Genomic DNA, 21,010 nt, shown 5'->3' with positions numbered 1-21,010 from the left:
AAGTGCCAAGGCCAAGCCAGAGAAGTGGTGTCCTGGTGTGAGCAGCAGCTGTTCCCACAAGCACACTGCCTCCCTGCAGGGCCTGCATTCGGTATTTCTACAAGCTTTGCATCCCGGGAGGATCATGGCTCTTCAAGGAGAGCAGCCACGTACACATGAACCACAATAGCAGATGATTTGACCGGGCAAACCTGGCCTGAGGACCTACATCAGAAGGAGGAGAAACAGGACACAGAGACCCCTGAAAGTTCTCTTTGCTTCAGGAGAAACCGGAGAAATCAGCCAGTATCTTCGAAGAGCAGCACCTCCTCTGAAATCTCTCTGGGCGGGCGGCGGAGGGGGGGGGGGAGTTCTTCCCCCGCCCAGCCCACCACCTCAGGCAGACCTTGCTGCTGCTTGGCCAGGAAGTCCGGCCCCATCCACCACCCTGGGGCTTGATGGAGGGGAGACCAGAGTACAGAGGAGACTGAGGAGGCATCCCTGAGGAAGCAGTAAAGGATAGAAAGGGGACAGTCCAGGGGGCGCTTGGGTGGAGCAGTCGTTAAGCGTCTGCCTTCAGCTCAGGGCGTGATCCCAGCGTTCTGGAATCCCAGAACGCTGGGATCACGCCCCACATCAGGCTTCTCCGCTGGGAGCCTACTTCTTTCTCTCCCACTCCCCCTGCTTATGTTCCCTCTCTCGCTGTCTGTCTCTGTCAAATAAATAAATAAAAGCTTTAAAAAAAAAAAAAGAAAGAAAGGGGACAGTCCAGTGTTAGGTGGTAGTTAACAGCTTGGGCCCCGTTCGAATCCACCACTCCACGCCAACCAGGTGTGTGGCCTTGGGCAAAGGAACCTCTCTGCGCCCATCTCCTCACCTGTAAAACAGGAGTTCTTACCACTCACAACCGCTTTGAGGATTAAATGAGTTCATGTTAACCACAGAGCTCTCAGAACAATGTGCTTGGTGAGCAATTGTTGAATACATTTAGTGCTAAGAACATGGAGTTTGGCAGCCAAAGTACTCCTGGCCCAGTGTGTCACTGGGCCTTTCCCTGTCTGCAAATCATGGATAACGACCATCTCCCTCCCCCAAAACAGGGTTAAATGACCCATCTAGGAGCACATGGGAAGACAAAACTAGCTCTACAAAAATCTGGAAGATTAAAGTGAATGTCTGACCCCGGTTCCCTTAGCACACTCAGCATTCCCCACTCAGCCTAGGAGAAGGGAGGCCGGACCCGCTCCCTCCACAGTTCACATGTGAGAAGCTCCAGAATAGTATTGGTGAACAAAGTCACCTACCCAGGATTTCCAAACCCACTAATGCATCATCAAAAAAAGAAAGAACAGAGAACAGAAACTCTCAGCATGTGTTTCACATGATGTCAGTCTCAGGAACTGCTGGCCAGCTGTGTGTGTGTTCTAGGCGGCAGTACAAAAGGCATTCTCACTGGGATCACGGTCAGGACTGTGCGAGCCACTCACTGACAGTGCTCACCCTGGTATCAGCTCTGCATCCTGGAGCTCAGGGGCAGGCCCAGGAAATGTGGCACCCAGCACACAGCACCCACTTTGTCAGGGACGGCCTGGGTCCTCCCAGACCAGGCCTGCAGGCTGACAGCAAGCTCAAGTCCATCAAGGGCTCACAGCCCAACTCCAGAGATTAGCAGCAGGGACGCTAGCCATGGACCACCTCCCCCCACCTCCAGGCCTGGCCTTTCTCTCACACCCAGCCCCTCCCAGCTCCCGGCTTCCGGTCATCTGCTTTCCTCCCTTTAGCTGATCCACTTCCTCTTGCCATCCAGGCCTCTGCCTCAGCCCTTGTTCTCCCTTTTTCTTTCTTCCTCTACCCTTCACCGCCTTCTCCACCCTCTCCTCCTGTTCCAGGAGACATAAACACACACACACAGTTTTTCAGACAATTCAGCCTTTATTTTTGAAAATAATTCTGTAGCTTCAACTTTCTTCCATGAACTGAGGTCAGCCCAGAAGCAAAAACAAACACGCTGCTCTCCAACCTGCCATCCTCATCCTAATCTGAGCAGACAAGGGAATGCCCGGGGGGATAGGGGAGGAAGGCAGGAGCCATCCTGTCTCCACTGCTCCACCTCATCCTGAGAGGGCCGCTGGATGCCTCAACCTTCAGGGAGGAGCCTGTGCACCAAACCCCTGGGGAAAAAGGACAAGAGGAGCAATCTCTCTTCCACAAAGCCAGCGTGATACCTCCTACAACAAAAGGGAAGGGATCAATTTTTAGAAAGGCCAGGACCCAGGGACAGAGTCTGTTTCTTTGAGGCAGGATGAGGGAGGAGTGTCCCAGCACACCAAGGCTTTCTCCTTACCACGTTTCCCCCCCACTTCTGGAAATAAGCTGAGAAGTTTTGCTCTCCCCCTTCCACTTTCCATCCTAGAATCACAAACTGCTAAGCTGCAAGGAAGGAAGAGCAGAGAGGTGGTCAGGGATAAGGAAAGCGGTAGAAGAGAAATAGGGGTGGGTGGCGGTAAACCCTGAAAGCCCAATAGCTCCACCCAGATTCTGATGATGACACCCCTTTGGTTAGTCTCATTTTGGCCACAGATAAGTCCCCTTTTCAAATAACCCAACAACCCCTCAAACTGGGGGAAGGTGGGAATGGGGAGCAGATACAGGAGGTGAGCTCATACCTTGGCTGGAAGAGCCAGGACACGGGAAAGAGAGCAGGTCAAGAGAGCTAAAGCTGCAGATGCTCTGGGAGAAAACCTGGAACATGGAAGTCTGTGGCCCCAACATGCCCAAGTGTCCCCTTACCACACAGTGGTTTCCTGCTTAATACCGCCCAACATACCCCTGAAAGGTTCCCCTGATTTGACCCCCTTGAGAACAGGAGAATGGCCCTCACCTTACCCTCTGTGCTCTTGAATGCCATTCGAAAAAGAAAAAAAAGAAGAAAGAAGAAAGAAAGAAAGAAAGAAAGAAAGAAAGAAAGAAAGAAAGAAAGAAAAGAAAGAAAAAAGAAAGAAAGAAAAAAGAAAAAGAAAAGGTAAGTGTACCCAAGAGAGACACACAGAGAGGACGATGCAGCCCAGGGACACGGTCCCATCTCAGCCCGTGATACGGCAAGGAAGGAGCCTGGAGGGACAGGCAGGCGCAGCTAATTCCAGCTAGGATCATAGCCATCCCAGGTCTGCGGAGGGGCCAGGTGGACGCGGCGACCCCGGAACAGGAAGCTGACGATGCCCCGGTAGCCGGCCCTGGGGACTCCGGACTTGAGGTCGTCCATGACTCCCAGGGCTTTGGCAAAGGCCTTGAAGCTGTCCCTGCCGGTGTACTGCACCCGCACCTCCCCCAGCTCGTTCCGCTCACTGGTCCTCACTTTCTCCACCTGTAGCAGGGGAGCCCCATAGACGCGGGCGAGGAAATCTCTGTCATAGGTCTCCTGCCGCAGGTAGGACAGGTCCAGCTGGGTGAAGGGCACGAAGTGCTGGTTCAGCTTGATGAATTTGAGGTGCTGGTCAAAGAACTGCCCGTGGCTCACGCCCTTGCGGCCAAAGGTCATGGTTCTGGAGATCTCGGGCCGCACGCAGGCCCGGCCCTGCCGCTGCTCGGGCCTGCGCATCCAGTCGTCCCAGAAGGCCCTGGGCCACTTGGGCTCCAGCTCAGCCCAGAGCTCGGCCAGCAGCAGCCAACCCAGGCCCGGGAAGAAGTCCGTGCGGTAGAGCAGCTCGGGCTTGCTCGAGTCCACCATCTGCTCCTTGCCGTTGTCGTTCCAGGCGGACACACACCAGAGGGAGGGGTCGGCCCGCAGCAGCGGGTACGTGGCCTGAAAGTACTCGAAGAAGTCTGGTGCCACCTCCAGGTCGTCCTCCACCACCACGGCGGCCGGGAACTTGAAGCGGTGGAAGACCTGGCCCAGCGCCCAGCGGTAGTGGCGCGCGATCTTGTAGTAGCCCTGGAACTTGCGGTGGTCGGGGGGCACGGCGATGCTACTCAGGTCCGGCTGCCGAATGTGCGTGACGGCACTGCCGTACGACGCGATGACCTGCGCAGTCTCCTCGTGGCCGCAGTCCTGGCTGACGATGATGGGGAAGCGCTCGGCCGACGGCCGGTAGTGCAGCAGCTTGTCCAGGCAGCGCCGCACCGTGCTGCGGTCACACGCGATCACCAGGATGGGGATCACGACCGGCGCGGAGGACGCGGGCGCGCGTGGCGGGGCGGGCGCGGCGGCGGTGGGCGCCCTCCAGCGCTGGCTCCAGCGGGCATGATGCTCCCGGATCTGCTGCAGCAGCCCCCGCTGCCGCTCCAGCTCCACCTCCGCGTCCTCGGCCAGGCGGATCACCTCGCGGGTGAGGCCGGCAGGGTCGTCATCCAGGGCGCTGTCCGACGGCAGCCTGCCGGGCGACGGGCGCGTCCAGAAGAAGAGCAGCAGCAGGGCGTTCCAGGCCACGAAGAGGATGGCGCCCCACAGCACAAGCCCTGCAGACTGCTTCTTCAGCATCCTGGCCCCCGCGGGGCGGGCCGGCAGGGGTGGGGCGCGAGGCTGCCCTTGGCTGGCCTACTTCACGTCTTCAGCCCCAGGGACGCGCTCTCTGGCCTTCGGGATTAGGACGCAGCCATGCACCTGAGGACAGGACAGAGAAAACCGACCTTCATCACAAAGGCACGGGGCCATCCTGGGGGGGAGGTCTGGGGGCTGGAGGGGCTGCCAACAATAGGAGCAACAGTGGGGTAGGAAGGGCCAGGAGGTTGACCCCAGAGCTCTCTTAGAAAACAGCTGCCCATCTCCTAATCTGGGATACTTCCCCACTCCAGAATGAGTCCAGGAGTCCTCAGAAAAGCAATATGGTTTGAGGGCTTAGTAGAGAGGGATGCTATAAAGGAGGAAGCAAGGGAATTCTACTTTCCCTTCCATACCTGACAGACTTCAGTTCCATCTTCCATCCAGAGCTTAGGGGCAGGGCTGGAGGTGAGACCACCTGTCTCCCATTCCTCAAATCAAACTGCTCAAAGATTACTGACTTAAAAACTCTAATATCAGGGTGGCTCAGTCAGTGAAGCATCAACTCTTGGTATCAGCTCAGGTCAAGATCTCAGGGTCCTGAGATGGAGCAGGCAGGGGCTCTGGGCTCAGCGGGGAGCCTGCTAGAGTTTCCCTTCCTCTGCCTGTCCTGCCAGCTCACGAGCCAGTGTTCCCCTCTCTCTCAAATAAATAAATAAAATCTTTTAAAGAAATAAAAATAAAAACTCTAACATCACACCTCTAGGCTAAAGCCAGACCTTACCTAACAAGGAAGCCCTAGAGGAATTCCCACAAAGGTCAGGGGCAAAGCCAAGCTGCCCACCATTTATATGACTATTTAACATTCAGTTGAAGGAATCAACCGATGTGAATGGACTACAGAGGCAAAGGCAGAAGTGGAAAAAGCAGCATGACTATCTCTATTTGTTGATACTGTAAGAATATGCCTGAGAAACTCTAACAGAATTAATGATATAACAAACCCAAACAACTGAAGAATTGAGCAAAGTAGCAGGATATAAAAATTAACACGCACAAATCAATAACCTTCATATCCACAAATAATAACTCATTACAAGTCACAATAGATGAGAAAACCCTATTTATGACAGCCATAAAAATGGTAAACTATGTAAGAATACACTTATCAAGAAATATTCTAAACCTACAGGACAAGATTATGGTTCCTGAGAGACACAAAAGAGGACTTACATATCCTTGTTCTTGGTTAGGACATCTCAGCATCATCAGAAATCTCAATAAAAATACGTTTTTTGGGAGCTAGACAAACTGACAGTAATGTGATGGGCACTGGGTGTTACATGCAACGAATGAATCACTGAACATCACATCAAAAACTGATGCACTATATGCTGGCTAACTGAATTTAAATTTAAAAAAAAGAAAAAAAAGTACAAGATCATCTAGGAAAATAATGAAAACAAGGTGTGAAAGAGGGACTAGCCCTACCAGCCATTAAAATATTACACATTACAAAGCTTCTATAATTAAAACTATGTGATGCTAGTTGGTAAATACACAGATCATCCAAAGGAATACAATTTAAACTACAGAAAATAGACCCAAAACCATGTAGAAACCTAATATATGATACAGGTGAGACTTAAAATTACTAGGGCAAAAAAATGGTCTTATTAGTTGTTATAACAACTATATAGCTACTTGGAAAAACAAAATTAGATCTGTACAGAAGAAAAACTTCCAAGTGGATTAGAGATCTAAATATAAAAAATATAACTATACAAGTGCTAGAAGAAAATATGGGTCAATTCCTCTATAACCTGGGTGCAGAGAAAGGCTTTCTAAGTTGGATTCAAAATCAAGATGCAGTAATAAGTAAAACACTTTTGCATGATATAAACATCATTAGCCAAGTTAAAGACAAACTGGGAGAGAATAGTTGCTATATACATACAAATAAAAAGCCAATAGTCTAAGAGACAAAGAACTTTTAAACTGAGGGGGTAAAAAGCCAAAACTTGTCTTTAGACAAGGGCAACTCACAAAAAGATACTGAAATGGTCCTTAGACATATGAAAAGATACTCAATTTCACTTATAAGAAAAATGCAAATTAAAATATACTAAGATAAAATTTCTCATCCATCAGATGCAAAAATTCAAACAGTTGTCTTAACAGTGTCAAATGAAAAACAGAAGTTCTTAATTTTAATGATATTCTATTATCAAGGGTTTCATCTTTTACCGATCATGCTTTTCACATTGTATCTAAAGGGATCTTTGCCAAAATCAAACATATCCTTTCCTATGTTTTCTCTTTCAGGTTTTATAGTTCCAGGTTTATGGTTCATTTTGAGTTAATTTTTGTATATGGTGTGAGGTATGGAACTAATGTCCTTTTATACCAGTTTGGTAGTTTGTCAAAATACTAGACAGAGAGCGACCAAGTCCACTCTTAGATATAGACCCAAGGGAAATGAAAACATACGTTCACACAAAAACTATCTGGAATGTTTATAGCAGCTTCATTCATAATCACCAAAACCTGGGAAAACCCAATGACCATCAACAGAGGAGTACATATAAACAAACCGTGGCTTTCCTGTAAAATGGAGTAATATTCAAAGGAATAAACTATTGATACACACAACACATGGATGAATCTCAAATAATCATGTGATATGTGGATGACCGAAAGAAGAGCATATACACTGACTCCCCTTATATAAATCTCCAGAAAATACAAAATAATCTATAGTGACAGAACGCAGATCAGTGGTTGCCTAGGCATGGATGCAGTGAGGGAAGGTATTACAAAGGGACAGTAGGAAACTTTGCTATTATCTTGATTGGGGTAATAGTTTCATGGGTGTATACACACATACAAACTTATCAAACTGCACATTTTAAATATGTACACTTGACTCTATGTCAATTATACCTCAATTAAACTTTTTCTTTAAAAAAAGATATTACTGGGTCAAATGACAAAATTGGAATGTACACTCAATTAAAGTATCAATGTGGACTGACAAATAGCCATACTGTGGCTATGGAAAATAATATCCCAATTCTTAGCTAATTCAGACTGAAGTAATCAGGAGCAGACAGCCATGACAGATGCCACTTCTCAAATGGGTCAGAAAAAAAAATATCATGTATACATAGAGAGCAAGCAGATGTAGCAAAATGATAACAGAGTGAATCTGAGTAAAGGAATGAGTGTCCTTATACCATTTTAATTCTTGCATCTTTTTTATAAATTGAAATTATTTCCAAATAAACTTTCTTAAACTCAATATGGGGACGTGGCCCACAGCTCTGACTAGCTTTGTCCAATATGGCCCCAGTTAGGCAGATCAGTAGGGGCAACTGAAACAATCCATTTGTCCTGAACTCCTTAATCACTCAAATCCTTAATCACTCAACTCCTTAATCACTCATCACACACCTGCTCTCTGATAGGCTCTGGGAAGGGACCGGGACACACATCTTACTCCACCAGAACTCACTACTCGAAAGGATCTACCACATCCTCCAATTTCCAGACAGCTGACATTACCCACCATGCAACTCTCTCCCTGGCTTTCCTACTTCTAGTCTCCACTCTTCACACCTAAAGCTTCAGGTATGTGCCCTCTTGTGCCTGCTGCTCTGCCAGTTACCCTCTGCCTCACAAACGCCAAAATCTCAGGTTCCGGATCTCATCTCTGCACTTCTGGGCTCTTGAGAGCAGGCAGATCCAGTGTCAAAGGATCAAAGTGTTGATCCTGAAGGGTATCTAAAGGAACCTGGATTCTGTCTCCCTCCTGGGGAGACTCCCCCAGCCCCTGCCAGTACCAGTACCAGTACCAGTACCACCACCAACACCACCACCACCACCACCACCTGTCTTCCTCTGAGAAACCATCCACCCCCACAACTCCATAGTACCAATCTCCTCGAAAACTCAAGTCCATTTCCACTTTACTGTGTCATTAAATTCCCATGCTATATCAGTGCTCATATACAAATCAGAGTTTCCTAGAAGAGAGAGACAACAGATTTCTAGTTTCTTCCTCACTCCCCCTCAGGATATGGTCATTGTTGGATCTTTCCCTCCAATCTCCTGGCCAGGATTCCCCATGCCCTGAATTCCTGCCTCCTAACTGACTGGGCAGGAAAAGTCTTTAGATAAAGCGTTGGAGGAAGGAAAAAAGAGACTGAACTCCATCCTCTGAAATGCTATTCTCAAGGCTGGAGGAGCAGACCTGTCTCTGACTTATCAACAAGCCACCTCAGACCGGCAAGCTCTTAGACTGGTGGCAAAACCCAAGGAACCACATCCTCTCTACCCTGCAGATGACACGCCTTCACTGTTCTCCAGACATTAGGAACTAGTGGCCACATCCACTTCCGCCTAGAACCCTCCCCCCATCCTTCTAAGCCATGCAGATCAAAGCAATCTTCTCAATCTTTCAGAGGACTGGACTCTAAGCAAGTTTGTGAACATCAAGCGTGGCTGGATGGCCCACAGGAAACAGCTGTCCCAGTCCTGCCCAGGCCTCTACCTTAGGGCTCAGGCCCTCATTCTCCAGACCATGACCATTTTTTCTAAATTGTGAAACAGAATTTACTCCTCTTTCCATAGAGAACACAACATGTCTATTCCCAGGCCCCACTGCTTCTCTACACAGACTCAGAGTCCCAGTGCTGTTCCCTACTGCTTCTTCACATGCTCTCCAGGACGGATCCTCCTCTCTATATGGAAGTTAACGAATGGTGTGTGTGTGTACACAAGCACACGTGCTCTCCAGCAGCTGGCAGTGCCTGACGGATGATAAAGCCCCAAAGGCCAGCCCAGCCTTTGGCCAGCAAGCCAACACATTTATCGAGGAAGTACTGCTCTCCCCCCTACCATCAGGAGTAACAAGGGCAAGCCAAACAAATGCTTGGCACCACCCCACATTTTTTCACATCTCTGAAACTCAATCTTCTCACCTCTAAGATGGAAATCATAATAGAATACCTCACTGGACTGCTGTAAAGACTGGGTGAGATCATCTGTATCAGGTGTTTAGAATAGTGCCCAGCTGTGACATTAATGCTAGCCAGTCATTCCTCTGTCCCTTCTCTAGCTGGCTCTCTTTGTTCCACTCTACTAGATCCTTCTGGGCTACAAACACCTGAGCCTGCCTCAAGGCCTCTGCATGTGCCTGTACGACTGGTCTGTTCTTCCCTCCCCCCTTCACTTGGTGTGCTCTCACTCATGTCTCTGCCAGGGAAGATGTCAGACAATGTGAAGTCTACCTCTCCTTCACAATCATTGACCTCAGTGCAACTTCTTGCTCAAGATCTGTTAAATATCCTCAGCTACAAGCTATTCAAGGATGGGGACTAGCTCCCCCAGTGCAGTCAAGCTGTTGTGCTAGGATCTTTGACAATCAAGAGATTTGCCAATGACCTATAAAAAGTGATTTCTGTGTGGATGCCACTCACCCACAATCCCTAAACTGCAATTCCCAAGCCCCAATAGCACTGAAAAAGAGAAGTTTCCTACACTCATTTGGCAGTAAAACCTTTGGTGAAATCTGATGTGATCTAATGTAAGCCTATTTATAGTATTTATTATCCATTTAGTGTGACTATTTATACATTTGCCACAGAAATCAAGATGCTGGATTATGGTGTGCTGTTTCACACTTTACACTACATCATAAATGCACCAGATCATCTTTTTAAAATCCAAAAAATTATAAATTCTGAAACATATCCAGCCCCAAGCATTTCCGAATTATGAAAATCGAAGAGACAGTTACTCATTCACCGCCACAGTCCCATTTCAAGCCCTTGAACCTGAACTCTCTTTCCTTATGAGCTACTGTTTTAAGCCTGAACTCCTGATGTAGCTTCTCAGCTCGTCTACCTGTCACTAATCTTGCTTCCCCCTAAACAACCTTCCCAACAGCAACAGAGCATCCTTCTTTCTTGGAGTGCACAGCTGGTCAGACACTAACCTGCCTTAAAAACCATCTGGGCTACCACTGCCCACAGAATACAACTCAACTTCATTATGACACACGAGGCCTTCAGAACAAATTAACTCAAACATCCTTTTCCAAGCTCACCTCCAACCACTAATCTCTGAACCTCATTCTCTGGCTTCAGCAAGCTACTGATTTCCCCCAGTGAGTACACTTATATGCTGCAGTCTTTGCTCCAGCTGCTCCTTCACCCTGAAATACCACCTATGGACCCACTGTAGGCACTCGCACATCCTTTAGAGCCCAGTTTGGCAAATCCTTCCATAAGCTCCCAGGCAGAGCCAGGCCTTCCCACAACTACCCTCACACCACACTCTCTACACCTCCGGTTTCTCCCCTCCACACTGTAACAGAATCTGTGGCTGTGCTTATGTGGTTCTCACTTTACTCCTTAGGAAAAAAGCTCTATGACCTTTAACCCTATTACAGTGCTTGACACACATATGAAATTCAAGTGACTAGACGGCAGACTGCTTGCATTATTAGCTGAATCAGGGAGAAAGAAGACCAAACCAGCAGCATGAGAGTGAAGGATTATATTTTCCAAAGATGATCACCACATATCCCATCCCACAAGCTCTTCTTACAAAGATTTAATGCCATTCCTCCTACTAGAGGTGGGGGATGCAACGTCTATGTTCCCTCTCTTTGATCTGTGGCTACAGGGGAAGTGACCATGCACGATTTGCAAAACTAGTCCATGAAAGGCAATACAGTTTCCACCTGTTGCTCCTGAGATGCGTGGTCTTTGAATACGGCCACAGAGGTTGGAGGAAGCCCAAGCCACATGGACAGGACACCTAGAGGCATTCCGGCTCACAACCTAAGCTAGGGTTCTAGCCAAAAGCAAGCATCAACCACCAGACATGGGCAGAAGCCTTTCAGATGATCCCAGCCCTGGCCACATGGGGCTGCAACCTCATGAACAACCATGAGCAAGAACGACAGAGCTAAGAAAGGAATAAAATGATTCTGTTTTAAGCCATTAAGTTTTGAGGCGATGTGTAATATAACAATAAGTACCTCAAATAATGAGTAAAACAGAATCTAAGTACCCCTTGATAAGCACAAGGTCCTCTGTGCTCAAAGCCCCAAGTCCAAAATCTGAGGGTCTGCCTCTATTCATATTCCCTTCCTCACCAATAGCTATTATTGAACAATAAACATTAATGTTCAATAGCAGCCATTTATTCTCTCTCACAGTTTCAACAGGTCAGGAATTTGGAGAGTGGGGCAGAGCGCCTGACCTGTCTCTGCTTCATGATGTCTGGGATCTCAGCTGGAAGACTCAAAAGCCGAGAGCGGACTCTCCCTCAAAAGCTTATTCTGTCACATGTCTGCAGGCTGACGTTAGCACGATTAGATGAAGTGCTGGCTGCAGCACAGCCACGTAGCCTCTTCACGTGGCCTGGGTTTCCTCTGAACTTGATGGCTGGGTTCCAAAGATGAGTGTCCCAAGAAAGAGAATAAACCAGGTGAAACTGTATCTTTTTCATGATCCAGCCTTTTACTCATAGGTCAAAGGAATCGTGAACACCTGCCCACACTCAAAGGGAGAAAACCACAGATCCCACCACTGGTGGGTGGAGAACAATGTCCACTTGTAAAAACAAGTGGAATGGGGTATTTATGGGGTGACTGTTTGGGGAAAATATAATCTGCTACACCTTCCTTTTCTAAAATAGAACAATAGTCCTTAACACTGACCTGAGCTCCTGATGTTCTGTTATTAATGACATTTGCCCACAAGGCACAAATTCAAAACTAGTTCTGATTTGCTAGAGTTTCACACTCCTTTAGAGAAGTGACACAGCTGATCCACACCACCAAGTACAAGGACATCTGCACTGTGGTGAAAGGTGAGGAGTGAGCACTTTTAGTGTGTAAAACCCTCAGCCAAAACCCAGGAGGCTCTGAGCAGGTCCCACCAACTCCTGGGGGTCTCTGTTTCTTTCTCTGAAGGACTGCCTAGAAGCTGTAAGATCCCTTTCCAATACCCTGATTCCATGGTATTCTGCAGCCAGTCCCCCCTCTCTGGCAAAACTATTTCTTAAATGTCAAGAGAAGACCAGATAGTTAACTTCTCTTCATGAGCAAGAATGGAGAAGTCATACTTAGCTTCAAAAAAAGTATGGGAGTTAAAGTAATATTGACAGGCTTTCCCTTCTAGCTTTGTCTTGCTTACCATGTTAAAAAGCACTGCCTAAAAAATCCAAAGTACAGAATACACCTCAGATAATGGAGACCTAATTGAATTACTTTCTTGTTCATTATTAGACCTCTGCTAGACTCCTGCATCACGTATCAGGCTCCATACTTTCACAAGGACGGAAGAAATGAAAAGAAGTCAGAGAAGATACACTAAATAATTCAAGAGCTTAGAGAGTAAGACCTAGGAGGAAAGGGAGGCAGGTTATTCATCCTGAAAAAGAAAAGGCTGAAAGGAAGCATGAGGTTAGTGCAGCAAAAAGCCTGGGAAACCAGGTAACCTTGGGCTACCCGACCCACTTGGGCCTTGGTTCCCTTATTTGAACAGAAAAAGAATCGATTTGGATCTTCCCCAGGTTCCCTGGTTTCTGCTGATGAAAAGGATAGCGACAATTTCCCCAATGTCCCAAACAGGAAGTGAGTTTAAGGTGTCACATATGCCACTGAGGTTAAACATAACTACAGTGCTTTCTAACTCTGAGAAAAGGACACAGAAGTAGGAATCCAGAAGAGCTCAATGGTCTCCAGTAATGGGGTCAGACAGGGGTGATTCACCATGGGAGGCGGACTCAGGAGATGGAAGCATCTGAGAGAAAAGGCTCCATGGACTGAAAACTGTTACAAACGACAGAAAATAAAGCTGGATCTCTCAGCCAGTGAGGACCTAAAGCAAAGAGTAATTAAACAGGCCACAGGACAAGGGTTAACCAAGGTGGAGCCTCGCCCTGGAGGTCACTGTTCAGTACAGACGCAGATCAACTGGCCACACAGCCCTTCTGCTCCAGGTTATAAGATGGGAGGCCCTGTACGTCTCAGGAGCCCCCGACTCCACACACGTTAGCTAACAGGTAGGAAAGTTTTCTTCCCAATTGACATATTTTTCACATTGAGTCAATTCTTCCATGCGGCTGAGGAGAAAGAACCCTAGTAACTAGTGGAAAGGACGCCGGGGTGGGGTTTGGGGAAAGGCCACCGCCCCTTCCCGCTCCCCAAAACTTCTCCAGCAATCCCACCTCCTCTGGCCCCGCACCCACGTACGCCCTACCACCGAGTTTCACAACCGCCTCCCTCCCCGCGGAGCCCACCCTTCCTCCAACAGCTGGAGGCCCGGGATTCCGAGAACGGAACGCTGAGTTCGACTTCCCGGCTCGGGAGGGGTGCGCGGCCGAAACCCGGGGCGGGCCGGCCGAAGTCCTTCTCGCTGGGGCGGCCGGGCTCCAGGGCTGTCGGGGTATACGAAGCGCTCGGAAAGGAGCCGCTTCTCCAGCCGGGACCCGAGCTCCTGGAGCGCCCTCTGCGCTCCCGCGGGGCCTCCTTCAGCCGGACCTCCATCCCCTCCCCGGGACAAGCCTCAGAACTGACGGACGCCGGCCTTTCGGGCCCCTACTCACCAAGTCCTCCCTACTTCCCGGCCCTGAACTTGGGCCGCCCCGGGGCGCGGGGAACGAGCCCGGGGCCCCGGCGCGTTCCAGGCGCTCGCGCGGATGCCGGCGCCTTCCTCTCGGCCGGTCCTTCCTACATGCGCCGGGCCGGCCCGCCAGGCGAGCAACGTGGCCCTTCCCCGAGAAGGGCGGGGCCGGGAGGGCCGAGGGGCGGGACCGGCCGCCCGTACTCGCCGGGGGCCCCTTCTCCCCAGGACCGCCTCCTCCGCCCGACTCAGCAATTACCCGCCGTCTGGACATCCCAAGTTTTCCCGGGTTCTGAACTTCAGGAGGCGCTGTGTTGACAGCTGTTACACTGGGCCCTTCCCTGCTCACAATCCCGACCCCAGCCACACCCTCCACCCGGTCCAGCGGAGATTTCTGAAGTCTTGCCCTCCCCAGCCCCAGAGCCTGGAGCCTCAGAGTTGATGCGGAGAGCCCTGCCTGAGGTAGGCCGGGAAGCCAGATGGTGCGTTCACCAAATCCAGGGCCAAGGTTCTGGGGACAGCGCTCGTCAACCTGCTAAACTCTAGCTTACGGGAGGGAGGAGCTGGGGCAACAAAGGGGCCACAGGGTGCAGGGATGTGACAACAAGAACCAAGGTGCCAAAAAAGAAGCCAGAGAGGAAACACCTGCTGCCAAAAGCAGAAAAGGGCCAGCTGTTGTTCCTTTCTTTTTCTTTTTTAAATACCTTCTTTTTTTGTTTGTTTGTTTTTTTCTTTCGAGGTGGGGAATGAGAGCTGTTCACTCTGAGTACAGGAGCAGAGGACAGACTTGTCCTGGGGGTAAGAACCACGAGACCTAAGGAACAAAGGACTTAATCTCAGGATTTTGTGGTAGCCCTGTGAAAGGGGGTGAGGGGGCACCCTGGAAAAGCCTTGATGTCTTGTGTCTGATCCTGGGAAGTGAGGGTGGGGAACTGAGAACAACTGGCTACTCATGCACACCCAGTCTAGGGCCAGCCCTACCAAGTGATGAGGACGCATTCTACAGGCACCAGGCCCTCCCCCAATCCACTTCCCTCCTGTGTTCCAGGCAGGAACTTAACAGTGTGTGCTTACTGACTGATTTCACCTACTAACTTGTTGCTACATGAAACCAGGAATTATGAAGGGTTCTAGAGAAACAAAAGAGCAGGGCATGCCCTAAAGGCACCCCCTGCCTGGGGCTAAGGAAATAAACCAACAGCACAGAGGCCTCCACAGGCTGAACCCTCCCAGCAGCTCTGCAGAGCGCACATCATCATCCCATTCTACAGATCAGGAGTGTGAACCACAGAGTGCCAACAGGCTGAGGGTCGCAAGACCTAGTGAGGGCCGTGGCCAGGTTTTAGACCCAGGCATGCCTGCACTCACTCCTTCCTCTTACACACCCTTGAGTGCAGATGCTCTAAGATGGCTGTGTGTCCAGCATGACAGGTGCACAGTGGGGCAGCAGGGAGGTTCTGGTAGAAGCAGTTGGAGCCTAGCCCTGAAGGAGCAGAGTGAGAAAAGAGCTGACACCTCACTGAGGCTAGACTCGTGAGTGTGAGTGTGTGTGTGTGTGTGTCTCTCCAAGGTTTCCAGCTGAGCAGACTTCATGGGCCATGGCAGGAAATGCAAGCCCACACTCACATGCCAGCCAGTAGCCACTGTCTCTGCACCTCTGCCCTCTTTTTATGCTTTCCTTATGAAGGGAGTTGGGGGATATGGGAAGCCTACACACTCACACTCCATGTCAAAGTAAGAAGGAAAATGATAATTCCTAAAAGTGTAAAAAGTTGGGAGATACTGGTTTGTAGATTCAAGATATCAGGAGCTAAAAATCACCCTCCAGGACAAAGGACATAGTAGGATGCTGAAAAGTGAGGCAGACCAACCAGCCCATGAGATGTCACATTCCCACCTCTAATAATAATCCTTCTCTATCGAAGGCAGTTCAATGGAGACAAGAATGGGGAATTGTTTGTGCACCAGAACTCACACCATAACGACTACAATCCTTTGCTGAAATTCCAAAGCTCACAGGAAGATCTAAGGGTAGAAATTATCCAGCTGCAAAAGGACCATCCCGAGCAGAGAGACCCTGGTTAGAGAACTGGTTTGGGCTGAATTCTTGGATGGAAACAAGAGAAAATATTTGGTCTGAGAGGCAAGAAGCCAGGGTGGTAAGTGCCACACTGGACTGGGAAAAGAGGCCCTAGGCTGTTGATGGAGATTTCATGAGGAGATGTTTAGGAGGGTGGGGGGAGAAGGGCAGAAACAAGGAGTTAAGTGCCTGAATTCTGGGAATGAAACGGAAATTGGAGTACATGAAAATGGAAGAAATAGGAAGATCTGATCACAAGATAAGAGAGAATTAGAAGTGAAAATACTGTATCCTGCCCACCACCACTACCTCCAAAAGAGGACTGGAGAGATAAGGAGAAGGAAGTGAAAACTGTTCCAACTGCCTTCCCATAAACCATACCTAAGATACCCTGAATTTTTTTATAATTTGGAAAGAATTCATGCTCTGAACTTGAGACAGATCTTGGCTGGAAACCATCAGAAGAAGTCAAATCAAAGTTCTAAATCAGTGCTGTGTCTATTTTTCCCTCTCCCATTCTCCTAACATCCCCACTCCCCATGGAGACCCAGAAACACAACTCATCAAGATCAAAGAAAAGAGAAAAGATTAATACAACGACCAGTGAGCAAAGTCTGTGAAATGAGACTTTTGGTTAGCCACATACAATTCCTTTTGTATGAGAGAATGGTATAAATAAATTCAGTTAAAACACATCCACAACTTTTGGTTAAATCTATCACTGGTCCTGGCTAAGTGGTCTGAGTTCCTGGTACCCCCTGTGAGAAGGCACCCCTGCGAGAAGGCCGATGACTGCCTTGAGAAGGCTATCTTGTGACAGGGTCAGGCAGAGCACAGGACTAGTACTTTCAGTGAAAATGACAGGGGAGAGGAATTCTGGTTCAGTCTAGGGAGGAAATGTCTTACCTGAGAGGCTGACAGGGCACTGAATTCCCTCCCTGAAGGTTTGCAGCAGAATCCAGATGGCCCTTATCAGGTCAGATACTGCAGAAGCAGCCCACCACTGGGCAGGCGATTACAGTGTCTGCCTCTCCACACTTGGGCAAGCCCTTTGTGCTTAGGGCTTCTGTAGCTTCCCCTTACAAATCAAACTGGGGAAATAATCCCTGCTCTCTCTTCCTTACAACAATGTGGTGACAGAAAAGTGACCCAACAGCCGAACACTTCACGTAACATAAGCGCCATATAAATAGAGCACAGCTCTATGGTACTTTAAGTGTTTCTAAGCACTCACAGGTCTTCCAGGTAAGATGAGGGCTGCAAACGCATCCTGAGACTGGATGTGCCTTGCAAGGACTGGCACCAGGAATCTGCTGGGCCAAGGTGGGGGAGGTGATGTGCCACCCTGAAATCTAGACCTTCTAAAGTAGAAGCCTGGCCTGAAAGGTACTGCCCCAAGTCAGCCTCAGACCAGAGAAGGAACAGCTCACCACTGGGGGAAGGCGAGCAAGAAAGGAAGGAGGAGGAAAAAAGAAAGTAAGTCACAAATACATGATTTTCAGCTTGCAAATGACCTTAGTTATTGCTGCCAGCCCCCCAGTGAATGTTAGGTCCAGGTGTTACACAGCTAGTAAAAGGCAAAAGGATGCTAGAAGCCTAGCTTCCTGCCCCGTGCCCCCAGGCACCATACCCCACTGTCTATCAAAATTTCCAACACATCTCCTTTCTGTTTGATGTCACTGAGAAAATCGGGTATCTTGGCACAGGTAAACCGGAGTTCAAGGAAGGAGCAGGAAGGAGGTGAGAAGGTAACTATGAATAGGTCTGTGGGAACAGAGCCTGCAAAAATATAAAGGGCTAAGAGATGGCAGTCCAAAAAAACTGTCATCTTAAAGAGCAGGAGAGAATACCAGGATATGGCACAGGAAGAAAAGGCCCAAAATTTACTCCAAGAAATGGAGCTCCATCTCCTAACTACACAGTTGGCCCTTGAGACTTACACTTTCCTCCACCACTCTTTAATCTGCTACCCCAAACAGGCACACTTATCACTAGGACCAGAATCCCTCAATCTAAGTTCTCCTAGGTTCACCTTTTCCACCACTTGATATCCCAGGAATTGTTTAACAGCAACAAGATGAGACAAATTCAGGGCAGGCTTTTAATTGAGGACATCCAAGGCTTTTGCCAATACACTAATTCAATAAAAGAGCAGTGGGGCGCCTGGGTGGCTCAGTCGTTAAGCGTCTGCCTTCGGCTCAGGGCGTGATCCCGGAGTTCTGGGATTGAGCCCCACATCAGGCTCTTCCGCTGGGAGCCTGCTTCTTCCTCTCTCACTCCCCCTGCTTGTGTTCCCTCTCTCGCTGGCTGTCTCTCTCTGTCAAATAAATAAAATCTTAAAAAATAAAAAAAATAAAAAATAAAAAAATAAAAGAGCAGAACTCCTAATGCGGAGTTTTTCTGTATGTACCAATTATACAAGCATTATCAAACAATGTCAATGATACTGTTTTCCATGTACACGGCCCTGGATACTTTTCAAAATCTATCATTTCATTTGCTCCCTGTAACAACCTGTGAGGTACCTGTAAAGTTAGTTATCCCCGTCTTACAGGTGAACAGAACATGGCAGAGCTTAACCGACATATCTAGGGTTGCACACTAAGAATGTCAAAGCTAGAACAAAAATTCAACTGATCTCAAACCTGTATTCTGTTCCTCTGCTATCTGCATAAGGTTTCATGGCCCCTTTAGAGAGGGAGGAAGAAGACAGACAATTTAGGAAGTTATCTAGACCATCTTCTACCCTCCCCCCAAGGCAGTTCTATTCAGTTAGTTCCCCAAAGCACAGCAGCCTGTCTCTGCCTAGGTAATCTATCCTAGAGTCTTATTTAGCCCAAAATGTGTTGACTCAGTGTTGGCCCTTCCTCTCCTCAGAAGCCTAAATTCTTTTCATGTTCTCCTAGGCCTAACTTCACAATTGCCATTGCACACAACCCCTTACAAGGTACTCCTCCTGCCTGGGTAAAGAGAGGCTGCAAACAAGTCTGCACTCGAAGACAGTGACACAGAGGGGAAGCTTCCGGTGCACCCATCAGGGTAAGGGTTCTCATCAGGCTCCTCCTAAATGGCAGCGTCCCCAGATTTGCCCCACTCAACATACTCTGCACAGGAGCAGCAAGACACCAAGTGGGAAGTGAGACAGGCACCTTACCTTTCTTCTCTTCTCTCAGTTGCTCCCCTGGAGATCATCAAACCCCCTTCCAGCACTCCATTTCCAAAACTTAGTCTCCCAAATTAGATACACCAAACAAAGTGCAGCTTCTCTCCTCTTATCCAGGTCCAAAGTCCATGGCTGAGTGGACTCTGAGGGGGAGGAGTCTGGGGGGGAAGGGGGATGTCCAGGCCCCTCCCCCCCCACTGCAGGGTTCAGTGTCCCTCCCAGGGGCCTGTTACATTCCTTCATTCAGCTGGCTTATTAAGCCCAGAGTCTGGTGTTGGGCAGATCCCAGGTTCTATCCCATCGCTTGCTCAGGGAAGGGAAGTCATCCACTGCGAGGACTGGCCAGTCTGTCTTCTGCTGGGGTTCATGAGAAGAAACAGGCCATAGAGCCGGCATGGCCAGAAGGCTGATTTCAGTGTTAACCTGTGGAATATTTAAACATTATGACACTTTCTAATCTACTATATACCCAAATGGATTCCTAAGACCCCTTACCTAAATTAGATTCCTTTACCCTGCTCTATCATCAATGGAGACTGTCTTCTAAGAAACATAGAAAAGAACATCCTTCTTCCTTCTCCCTCTTGTCTTGTTATTGCCACACACTAATCTCCTACATCTCCCAAGCTTCTTAAGAGTGTTCAGTGTTTTAATCGCCCGGTCAGCTCTCCCAGAATGAACTAAATCCATTCCAGACCTAGATGCTGGCACCTTCCACATACATTCTTTGCTCTTTTCGCTTTACCCTCACCTCCCCCTCTGCTTCCAAAACTGTGCCAGGGATGTAATTCCTAATCTCAGTCAAACTCCTTCCCAGGGCCACTGAGAGCACTCTCCTGTAATAGAGGCCTGAGTCCTGCCAGCAATAGCTGCACAGTGTTCCAATTTCTCAGTTGGGAAGCCCACCCCGGTCGCCCCCTCTCTTCTAAGTTTATTCACACACACACCGTCGCCCCCTCCCTTCTAAATTTATTCCTAAACACACACACACACACACACACACACACCCTTCCTTCCTGTAGGGGCGTGGCGTTCACATGACCCCCCCCCCCCCCGCCATGAGTTTAACTCCTCCCACCCTTCTCCTCCGAACCCCGTGCTCCGTGTTCACGGGGAAAGGGAGTGACACTGCGACCCTCCCTAGACTCTGACCCCCACCCCCCTACCGCCGGACGACCCTCGCCCCGTCTGCGTGGGGTCGTTACCTGGATCCCGCCCGCCCGGTCTCAGCTGGAAGCCGTGGCCCTCCCGGGTCGGAGTCCAGGCCCCAGGCTGGGTCCCGACAGGCGGCCCAGGCCCCACCCCCTCGACCCCCGGCGGCCGGGCCCTCCCCTCGCGCTCCTTTCCCCCCTCCCACCATCCACCGCAGCCACTTCCGCCCGTGCTCCGGAAGTGAGTCCGCGACACTGCCACTTCCCTTCATCCCGCCTCATTCTTCCACCACACCCCGCTCCCCCTCCCCACCGCCCATCACCACCGCCACCACGGGAGCGAGGGACGAAGGTCTGCACTGTTCATAGGACTGAAGACGAGGTGCGGGCACGACCGGGTCTGGAAGAGAACTGAACGTGGGGCCAGAGCACAAGAAGGGGCGGGGCAGGGAGTACAGCGGCGAATGAGAGCGCGCGTCACTTCGCGCCGCGCCGTAGGAAGAGCGCATGCGTCGCGGC

General features: G+C 49.4%; 1 protein-coding gene and 1 long non-coding RNA gene across 8 annotated transcripts; one reads left to right on the top strand and one right to left on the bottom strand.

The window, feature by feature from the left end:
• Nucleotides 1-1,891: 1,891 nt before the first annotated feature.
• Nucleotides 1,892-20,936, bottom strand: MGAT1 (alpha-1,3-mannosyl-glycoprotein 2-beta-N-acetylglucosaminyltransferase). 7 transcript variants are annotated; one of them, XM_045779009.2, is made up of 3 exons: nucleotides 20,824-20,936; nucleotides 19,332-19,763; nucleotides 1,892-4,579 (listed from the first exon to the last, which is right to left on the bottom strand). In XM_045779009.2, exon 3 carries the CDS (start codon nucleotides 4,454-4,456, stop codon nucleotides 3,113-3,115), a length of 1,344 nt encoding a protein of 447 aa, XP_045634965.1. In that variant the 5' UTR covers nucleotides 4,457-4,579; nucleotides 19,332-19,763; nucleotides 20,824-20,936; the 3' UTR covers nucleotides 1,892-3,112. The 7 variants fall into 7 exon arrangements, with proteins under 7 accessions (XP_045634965.1, XP_045634962.1, XP_045634964.1 ...); XM_045779006.2 differs by having other exon boundaries at nucleotides 20,818-20,913; XM_045779008.2 differs by having other exon boundaries at nucleotides 20,805-20,909.
• Nucleotides 13,423-16,872, top strand: LOC123780220 (uncharacterized). Its single transcript, XR_006776364.2, has 4 exons — nucleotides 13,423-13,537; nucleotides 14,326-14,559; nucleotides 14,837-14,895; nucleotides 16,023-16,872. It is a non-coding gene; the product is annotated as an uncharacterized LOC123780220 (long non-coding RNA).
• Nucleotides 20,937-21,010: the final 74 nt, after the last annotated feature.

The sequence above is a fragment of the Ursus americanus genome, chromosome 5 (assembly GCF_024610735.1).
Source record: "Ursus americanus isolate L20-20 chromosome 5, mUrsAme1.1.p, whole genome shotgun sequence".
NCBI classification, from domain to species: Eukaryota; Metazoa; Chordata; class Mammalia; order Carnivora; family Ursidae; genus Ursus; species Ursus americanus.
The sequence above is the reverse complement of the archived record's forward strand: the minus strand, read 5'-3'. Positions and strand labels throughout refer to the sequence as shown.